This window comes from Anopheles nili, chromosome 3, assembly GCF_943737925.1.
Source record: "Anopheles nili chromosome 3, idAnoNiliSN_F5_01, whole genome shotgun sequence".
Classification (NCBI taxonomy): domain Eukaryota; kingdom Metazoa; phylum Arthropoda; class Insecta; order Diptera; family Culicidae; genus Anopheles; species Anopheles nili.
Genome location: NC_071292.1, coordinates 10,777,048 through 10,786,684, shown reverse-complemented (window position 1 = coordinate 10,786,684; position 9,637 = coordinate 10,777,048). Strand labels below are relative to the sequence as shown.

At 48.3% G+C, this 9,637-nt stretch overlaps 2 protein-coding genes across 3 annotated transcripts in view; both read right to left on the bottom strand.

Moving 5' to 3' along the window:
- Window positions 1-319: 319 nt before the first annotated feature.
- Window positions 320-3,263, bottom strand: LOC128727091 (protein argonaute-3). The gene is made up of 3 exons (XM_053820959.1): window positions 1,878-3,263; window positions 485-1,792; window positions 320-424 (listed from the first exon to the last, which is right to left on the bottom strand). Exons 1-3 carry the CDS (start codon window positions 3,261-3,263, stop codon window positions 338-340), a joined length of 2,781 nt encoding a protein of 926 aa, XP_053676934.1. The 3' UTR covers window positions 320-337.
- A 579-nt stretch (window positions 3,264-3,842) lies between these two features.
- Window positions 3,843-9,637, bottom strand: part of LOC128727871 (cGMP-dependent protein kinase, isozyme 2 forms cD4/T1/T3A/T3B) — a 40,087-nt gene continuing 34,292 nt past the window's right edge. For both annotated transcript variants that reach the window (XM_053821822.1, XM_053821821.1), the window contains 6 exons: window positions 6,340-6,576; window positions 6,113-6,262; window positions 5,537-6,030; window positions 5,332-5,457; window positions 5,070-5,259; window positions 3,843-4,993 (listed from right to left, as the gene is read on the bottom strand). In XM_053821822.1, the coding sequence (XP_053677797.1) occupies window positions 4,828-4,993; window positions 5,070-5,259; window positions 5,332-5,457; window positions 5,537-6,030; window positions 6,113-6,262; window positions 6,340-6,576 (1,363 nt within the window). In that variant the 3' untranslated portion in view covers window positions 3,843-4,827. The remainder of the gene's footprint in view (window positions 4,994-5,069; window positions 5,260-5,331; window positions 5,458-5,536; window positions 6,031-6,112; window positions 6,263-6,339; window positions 6,577-9,637) is intronic.

Sequence of the window (9,637 nt, the reverse complement as noted above, 5' to 3'; positions counted from 1 at the left end):
TACTGTATATTCTTATACATGATGAGTATTAGTAATTAGTTAAAATGTTAGTTTTAACTTCAATCAACAAAAAGTAAATGTAAGTGCATTATTTTCTTTGTTTTAGGTAACAGGGCTTTGGTTATGGTACATAAAAATATTTATTAGTTCAATTGAAAATCTTTGAGATCATTTTGATTAACAAAGCTATCACGAACAAACAAATATTAGTACACATAATACCAATATTATGAATGTTGATTATTATTACCTTACATTAAACGACGTAATTCTTCAATGTCGCAGTTATACGATTACAGCTCCGATGTAAAACACTCTTGGAAGGCACGAATTTCGTCTATAGGTAGAACAGTTTGTCGTTAAGTGATTCCGCTGGCATCCGTTTCACGGATTGCCCGATCAAGTAAGCCAGTTTGTGCGCATACTGTGGAGTTACAAAAGAGTTATCACTTATCGTACGTGTTGAGCGGTGGTGGATTCTTACTTGACAACACGCGGGCACGCGTATACTACCCGGCCAGTTGTAGTACATGTAGCACATCTTGTAACTAAGACGTTGCAGGATATCCGGAGAGAAGTTTGAATCATTCCGCAGCACGATATAGTGCGTCGGCGTGACTGTTCCCATCTGAACGGCTTGCGCGACGAGAAAGTAATCGAACTGGAACCGGCGGGTCACGGTGTGATCGAGTACGGTGCCGGGCGGCGCGTTGCCACTTCCTTCACTGCTGTTTCGGCTCATGTTGAACATCCGCGTGATGATACGCTTCTGCACCACAATAAACGTGATCTTTGGCTCATAATCTGGAGCCATCAAATTGCAGGCGGCCAGCAGCTGCGGTATCTCGTACTGCTCGCACATGGTCATCTGCGAGTCACTTACACCGTCCCGAAAAATGATAATTTTCTCCGGCAACTGACAGTTTCGCCGCCGGTACGCCTGCAGCGTTTTCTCCATCGAGACACACAGCCCATTCATCAGTTCTTCCTTGCGCTCTTGTACGGTGGCACGCGAGTACCAGCGCGTGAACGAGGCGTCAATCGAGCCTACGAACGCGGACACCGAGCCGGAACGGTGCTTGGCTTCGTGGTAGGTGTCAATGCCGCAGATCATCGTGCCGCTGAGCGGTATATTGACGCCCCAGAGCGTCCCACCCAGCTTACAGTTCATCTGCAGAAGGATCTTGAGCACGATCGAACGATTGCGCTTCTCGTTCGAGAGCGTGCGAGCGTTGATGATTTGTGTCGGGATGGGAACCTCCGTGCAACAGATGCGCTTGATCGCCGCGTACCGATCGTCACGATTCGTCGGACAAATGATCACCACGATCTGCGTGTCAGGCCGGATGCGGGTTCGGAGAAGCTGCACGTACAGATTGGTCGAATCCTGCGGTATGATTTCGATTGTTGGTTGCGCTATATCGATCCCGAGCATGCGACTGCTGCGTTTTACGCAGTCGGTGAACGACATGGCGTACTTCTCGTCGCGCTGCGTATACACCAGCGTCCAATGGCGAATGTGGACGACTTCGAGCATCGGGTTGTTGGTCACCTGACGGTTAAAGTCTGCTCCTGGTCCAGCGCTACCCTCGACGCCTCCACCGGATCTGATGTTCTCGTGTGGCAGCTGCCGTCCGTCCATGATTATGGCTTTCGTCTTCAATTCCAGCCCCCACGAGGCCAGCAGAGATCGCGTTTTTTCGTTGTTGTTTACGTTCTCGCAGAACTTTTCCATTGCCAGAAGGCGCTGGTTGGGAGAGATCCGTGTGTAGGTTGCGATATCGCGCATCACCTACCGATGGAGAGACCCGAAAATGACAGAAAATTCATGAATATTTCGATAATGTTCATTTTTACGCCCCTTCCTGCATACGTACCTTGTAATCTTTTCGCATTTCGTCCGTCAGCCCGGTGAGATAACAAATTTCCGGTATCAAACAAATGAGCATCTCCTGCGGTTCGGCCTTGCCGGCCACTCGTCGCTCGGACCGGTTCAGCAGAAGCGGCTGCTGGTGATCTAGAATATCGATGTCGTAGTGCTGCTTATAGTACTCGACATACGTCACGTCTCGATCGCCGTACCGGAACGTGCACATCGGGTTCGCGTCGAAGCAGATGTCGTCGATGCGGTACGTTTTTTTGTTGTACCGCGTGAGTACGACCACTCCAAGCAACGACTTAATCACAGCTTCCTTGAACTGGGATTTCTGCAGCATCGCGATCGTCTTAATGTGCGTGTACACAGTGGTCTGCATCAGCACTCGGTGCGTGACGTCGAGATTCAACATCAACCCACCTTCGAACGCGTTCACCGCGGTCACGAAACCTGGCCAAATTTCCAGCTTGTGTTGCGGTACGATTCGAGCCTGCGATGAATCGAAATGCTTGCGACCAATTTCGTTCAGCTGCAACATATGCATGATCCGACGGAACAGCTTATTGTAAAAGGTTACATTATCGCTCATGCTCTGCTTTGCCCGAAACACAACCTGCATAGTAATTTCCGCGTCGATCGAGGGGTGCCTCGTAACGATCATAGACATTTCCTGTCCCAGAGGCTTCGGAAGTAAGAGAATACGCCCGTCGAATGTGTACGCTTTGCCGAACACATTCGACTTGCTATCGACACACTGTTTTCGTAACTGCTTCGAGTCTAGATTTGGGATGAAGTCAACAGTGTAGAGGAAGATCCCGCGACCCGGTTCACACTTTAGTTCCATGAAGTTGCTCATCAGCTGTACCGGCGTGCCAGCTGTTCCTTGTTTAACGACAGGTGTCAATGGTTCCTGCTGTTGCTTTGGCACATACGATTCTTTTTTCTTTGGCAAGGATGCGCAACTCGAGCTCTCTCGGTCCTGAACCTTATCCTTAGCCCTAGCTTTACCCTCAGCTGACGCTTCCGTCAGATCGTCCTGCTCAGCACTGGTAAGTTCTGCTTGCGATGGGTTGCGGCTTGCGTCCGAAACACTGCTTAGCAGCTTTTGTACGAACCGACCTCGACCTCCAATCACTATGCTCTGCATCGAGCCTTCCAGCGATACCACATCATCGGATGATTTTGGCTGTGCGAGAAATGCTGTAAACCTTGCGCGACCGCGGCCATGTCCTGGTTTTTGCAGTGATTCACCGCTGGAAGACGGACCTCCGGTTTGGTATCCACTGTCCCGGTTTTCAGGTCCTAGGCTGCGCTCGCTCGATTCATCCACCGAAGCATTTGACGACGACTCGATAATCGAGCGTAGAAAATTCATCCGCTGACTCATCTTGCAACCGTTCTTGAGCGGAATACGGAGAAATGGGCCGAAACGTTCGGCTCTTTGGTATCAGTCAAAATGGGTCAACTTTTCCCACCCGGCTTAATTTTCATATGGAAATTTTATACGGAAATTATGGAGGTTATTTACGCACTTGCAAGTCAATGACAATAGCCACTTGTTAGATTACACGCACTCATTGAAATTGTACACTTTGGACAAAATTGTTCAGTCTATATCGGTGCATTCGGAGTATACCTTATTTATTATTACGATCCTTATATTCGGGTCCAATTACCTATTGTGCCAACACAAATTTGAGTATTATTTACCGAATTGTTGATTACTACCTCCGAAAAAAAGGCGCAATCAACACCTGTCGCAAAATGCAATAAAAACGTGTTTATTTTGACAGAACTACTGTCAAACACGATTGACGGTCACACTGATTTTAAATCGACCCAGTCATTAATCCAGCTACCGTTGCAATTCCTACTGCAAACATTAAAAAAGAATTTTATACATAATTCATGTATCTTTCAAAGAAATCGAAATAAATGCACACAACGCATACAAGGATTACGGCTTTATTGTATCTCTATTTGGACGACTCTAATAACTAACCTGATTTCTAATCAGCTGCTGAAAGGAAACTAGTTGCAATGTTCTTTTTTGCTTCACATCCTCAATTTAAAAACATTTATACTACCTACCATACGGGCAACATTCGCAAACACTACAGAGCGAATCGATTGAATTTCTTTTTATCTCTCATCTCACTGCTGCACAACTCTCAACACGCACTATGTACAGATTTGTTTAATGTATATGTTACAGAATCTCGATTGCACGAATTGAACAATGCATAACTATTTATCCGAGAGAAACAAATCTAAAACTGGGGGAAAACAGACGGCACTACTCCTCTCCGTAAGTTGGCGGTTTCCAATTTTGTTGCATGATGCACTGCGCGGGGTAAAATAGTTAGCATTTAAAAGCAAACACATGTTAGCTAGTTTGATCGCTTGTTTTCATCGCAAGCGATGGAAGCGGAAAATTTTAAACAGGCTTCCATAAACGAAGAAATCAATGCTATGCTCGGAGACGATCTTTCCGTTTATCGTTTGAATCAACTGTTAAGCTCCGTTTCCAGTATATACTAATTGCACTTTCTATTGCCTTCACGCGAATGCTCTTTATCCTGCGCATCCTTCCGCTAAAAATAACTCTAACACATGCCTCCTGCCGCAACTTTTTCTTATTATCTCTCGTATGATGAATAAAATGATAAAATTAAAAGCAAAACATAAAAAACGCTACAACAATTACGGTCGAAGAAACATGATTGAAAGAAGAGAAAATAACCGCTCCGGCCGGCACACGCCACGGCACCATCCACGAACATTCTCACATTAAATCGCACACCGCAGTCAAACGTGAACCATTCTAACCCCGTGCAGATAATGAACGCAAACATCCGGAGCCGCGGCCGGTATTCGTCGGGTTGGCGAAAGGAGGAAACTAGGACATGACATGAAGCAGGAAAGAGCTTAAAGCACGAAAGACGCCGTGCTTAGAAATCGTCATCCCATCCGGACAGATCGTCCGGCGGAGGACCGTCGGGATCGGCCGGGTAGTCATCGAAGTTGGCCGTATCGACCACGCTCTGCACCTTCGGCAGGATCGGCGGCGGGAGCGAACGATTCCGCAGGCCTTCCCAATAGAAGCCATCGAACCACCTGCAATCGAACGAACGAAACGGAAGTGAATCTGCTGCCCAATGTCGCTCAACCCCCCAAGGCTCTTTAAACTTACTTGTGCTTTTGTATTTCACTAATGCCACCCCGCTGATAACCGAGACGTTCGGTTGGATTGTCCCGGCACAGCTTCTTGATCAGCGCGCTGGCATTGCGGGTGATGTTGCGCGGGAACTCGATCGCATCGATGCCCTTCAGGATGATGTTGTACGTCCGCATGGGATCGGCTCCGGTGAACGGCGGTGTACCTGTGGAACGATAATTCCGTTAAAAAAATTGCACCCCAAAGTAACCAGAAGGGATTCACGGTATTTACTCACCAGTCAGCAGCTCGAACATGAGCACTCCAAGCGACCAGTAGTCCGCACTGATGTCATGGCCTCGGTTGAGAATAACTTCCGGCGCAACGTACTCCGGTGTGCCGCAGAACGTCCAGGTTTTGCGTCCTACATACGAAAGAAGCAGACAAATTCGTCATAAGGCAAAACCCTCATTGGTTTCCCATGAGCCACCCGACATTCGTACCTGATTGCAGCTTCTTTGCGAACCCGAAGTCAACGAGCTTCACGTACCCGGACACATCCAGCAGCAGATTCTCGGGCTTCAGATCACGATAGATGATGTTGCGCGAGTGCAGATAATCGAACGCTTCAACCACGCACGCCGTGTAGAAACGCGTGGTACCATCGTCGAAGTGACCACGATCGCGCAAGATCGTCCACAGCTCACCCCCGAGGCAGCTCTCCATCAGCATGTACAGGTACTTGCGATCCTTGAACGTTTTGTACAGCTTCACGATGAAGTCACAGTTCGCCTCGCTCATGATCTCCTTCTCCGACATGATGTGTTGCTGCTGGCGTGTCTCCACAATTTGTGCCTTCTTCATCTGCTTCAGCGCGAACGATCGCGACTTATCCTGGGCAAGCTGGACCAGCTCCACGCGTCCGAATCCACCCACACCGAGCGTGGAGATCACGCGCAAATCGGACAACTTCACTTCCCGGAACTCCTCGTAAATCCTGCATCATTTGAGAGGGTGAGAGATAAGCAATAGACACGCATTGGAGGCCATCGTCCTCGGTGAAGGATACTTGTACGTACTTCTTCCGCTCGCTGACACCCTCATCGTTGTAGCGGTTTCGGATTTCGTCCAGGTTCGAGATCAGCTGGTTGAACGTGTCCCGATCGATCACCAGACAGGTGACGCCCTCCGGCGAGTCGCAGATGATGTTGGCCGTACGTAGATCATCACTATCGGAAAGGGAGTAGAAACCGCGAACCGTAAACGCTTGCTATCGATCGCCATCGCTGCTTTCCCAGCGACTTACCCTTGCAGAGCCTTCTCGCCGAAGAAGTCGCCCTTTCCGAGCGTGCGGATGAACTTCTCCTCCTGCGTATCCGGTTGGCGTATCGTCACGCGTACCTGGCCCTTCGAGATGATGAAGAACGTGTCTCCGCGTGCTCCCTGGCGGATGATGTAGTCACCTTTCTGGTAGTAGCACTCCTCTAGCACGTCGGATATCTTGCACAGTGTATCCTCCGGGAGGTTTTTGAAAATCGGCACGCTGAAACAATGGCACAAAACGAAGGTAGTTTGAAGGTAGTGTCTAGTGATCGTGACAGGTGGGAATATATTCTAAAACGGGGCCCATATGGAACAGTGATAAAGCAACAAACGCAAAAGACAAAAGTACATCACTGGTACCAAGTGTCCAAGTAGGCATAACTCAACAAACGATCGCTCAAGCTCTGCTCATGTTCAACTCGTTTGAATGGAGTCAGTTCAACTCCCCAAGGGCAACGTGGGGCCATTGTTTTCTGGCGCGAAAACCCTCACAAACTGTGGACACAAACTAATGACTGTAGCGTGTTAACGCAGCGAAACCACCCACCTGCCCGTAAGTCGATCTTTTGGGACGGAAGGGGCACTACACAATAGTTCCGCCAACGTAGATAGAGGAGTGTAAACTCCGCACACGGCGTAATGCCAAAGATCAGTCCGAGTGGTTGGGGATGTGGCTAAACACTGGCCAACCAAGGGTAATGTCCTAATACCGTGACCACCGGCCGGTCCGAGGTCGATGCCATCGGTAATGGACGGGATGGATTCGTGTTTTTTTTTTTTATCACTTTTTGGCTTTTTTCCCCTTCAGATGGACCTTACCGAGGGTCACCCAGGGACGTGTTGAATTGATTATGCGTGTCACACACCGCCGAGGAGTTAATAACAACGGGGAATTTTGACTGGCTTGGACGCGGCTACTGCCGATGATTTTAATTTTCGTTTGTTTGGTAATGGTTGAGTTTTTATGGAGAATGATTTTTTTTTGGGTCACGGTGTCTCGGTGTCAGTACCGTTCGAGCGGAAAGGCGGAATAACGAACCTTACATGCCAAAAATGTGATCCCTTAACATTCAGCTCAATATTTATTACATTTTGGGTAAAATGTCTGAGAATAAAATTGCATGCTGCATGAGAGAGATACAGAGCATGGAAATGAAGCAAACACAAGGAACTGAAAATGCTTTTGTGCGCTTAAATTGCATTAAAAACTGTTCACACTCTAGCTGCAATGCCAGCATAACTCCACATGCAATGGGTTTGCATGCGATGCACTTAAGTGCATTTTACTGTCGCTTAGAACTCGTGAACACATGAACAGACCGACGAACATAAACATAAACCCTTAGGCCCGGTCACGAAGGCCGTGTTGATTTATTTATCGTTTGCCACCAAGGGAAACGGAGATGCCCTCAAGAAGTCAGAAAAAAGTTATGTCATCATGCACCGTCACGCCAGGGCAAAAGGAATAACCTCCATTATGTGACGATCGGGCTGCATCAGGCACGCTGTTTTCTTTTGCATCATAAACCATGCGAGCCCGGGCTGCATAAGCGCTGGGAGATGCAGCATTAAATCGGGTGCAGCATCCAAGTGGATGGAGATTACGATTCAGCGCGTCATAAGCACGATCAGTAAACGATCGAGAAGTAAGGAACGCTTTCTCAGCTTCCATCGCCAGCTGGAGCCAGGTGAAAAGACGTGGAAAATCCATTCATCTAATCAATCCACCCGCCGCCCGTATCGTGTTGGGAAGATAGCGGGTTGCAATCGTAGTGAAAAGTGCTGCCCAGCAAACGCCCGGTAGCGACAAAATAAAAAGAAATAATGCGTTAATTACATGGCATCGACGAGAGCGAGAGAGGGAGGGAGAAGTTGCATGAATGAGATTTTTCACACGCTTTTCAGCGATCGCCGTATCGTTGGCAAATAGATTTCTTCTTCTCGTCACCGTTGGCCGGCAAATAAGAGGCATAAAATGGACAAAAAAATCGCACAACCTTCTAACGCGATCGGTGGCCTTCTGTTCTGCGGCCACCGAGGACTGCGTATGAACAGCGAAAGGGGAGAAAAGCAACAAAAAATTAATTACAAACTTAACGATAATAGAACGCCAAACAAACGGTCGCGAACGGTGGCTCAGACCGGTCTCAGGCAACGGGGCTCGTTCTTAAGATGGCTTACGTGAAGCAGAAAAAAAAGTCCACCTCCCGCTAATTCGCGTGCCGAACCGAGGCTTGAAGGTGGCGAGTAAATGGCGAAAAGGCTGCAGCAAATCTTTCCCAGGCGCCATTCTGTTCTATCGCTTCTTTCTCCCGTGCCGGGCAATTGGTTTCCGCTGCGGGATATAATGGAGCCATCAAAAAGCTGCCTAGCCTCTGGATGGGAAAAGCAAACCCCCTAGACAGGCTGGACCGGCGCGAATTTCTTTATTAATTCCGGTTCGGGTTCGTGGGAAAATTCTGGTCAGCGAACGTGTCGAAGGAAGTCAAAACACTGCAGATGCGAGCACATAAAGATGTTGCTAACTGATAGAAGATTGTGGGGCGGAAATTGAAATATAATCAGATTCAGCACCAATTTCTAATTGCTAATAGCAAGTTTTTCTGCAGCATTCATATAAGCACGTATTTCAACACCCTCAAACACATATTATCCTCTTGCTTCTTGGCCATCTTTTGACTGACTGACTGAAGTGGTGAAGTCACCATCGGAAGAGAGATCATTTGATTAATTCAAACTCATGTCGCATTGATCGTTCGAAACACGATCGACGTTGTGCTCTGATAGCCCCAGGCTAAAAAGTGTTCCCATTTGCCCACGATTATGCTGGTGAGGTGTAAAAATATGCCGCTCCAATTTAAGCCCCCAAAAGACAGCGCCAATGAATGAACGTGAGCTCAAACACAAAAGCAAAAAGCACACACGCTCGCTACGAATGGTGGACAAATTTATTGAATCACCCTCGGGCGGTGTTCGGAAGCTTTCGATTTCTCGTTTTCGCTTGCCCACCCGCCGGGGGGTGGGCCCTTTGCGGCCCGAAGGGACGGGCAGGACGAACGAACGAATCCTGCCTCGATGGCGTAATACGCGGCAGTGAAAGAGACGGTCGCGATCGCTGCCAGAAATCCATCACCAGGCAGTCCAGCCTGCAGGGTTTCGGTGGAGGTTGAAACAACTTTCTCCCCAAAATGGAGCAAATTAGCCGGCGCTTTTGGCAATGGCGCTCAGGGTGCGCGAAGGAAACCCACCGAGAGGGCATTATGTCAGGAAACAGGTTTCGG

What these genes read in the sequence shown, in the direction of transcription:
- LOC128727091 (XM_053820959.1), bottom strand. Translation starts at nt 3,263, where the DNA reads ATGAGTCAGCGGATGAATTTTCTACGCTCGATTATCGAGTCGTCGTCA. An exon ending in AAATGCGAAAAGATTACAAG is followed by an intron (nt 1,793 to 1,877) that starts GTACGTATGCAG and finishes CTCCATCGGTAG; the next exon opens with GTGATGCGCGATATCGCAAC. An exon ending in GCGTGCCCGCGTGTTGTCAA is followed by an intron (nt 425 to 484) that starts GTAAGAATCCAC and finishes GTAACTCCACAG; the next exon opens with TATGCGCACAAACTGGCTTA.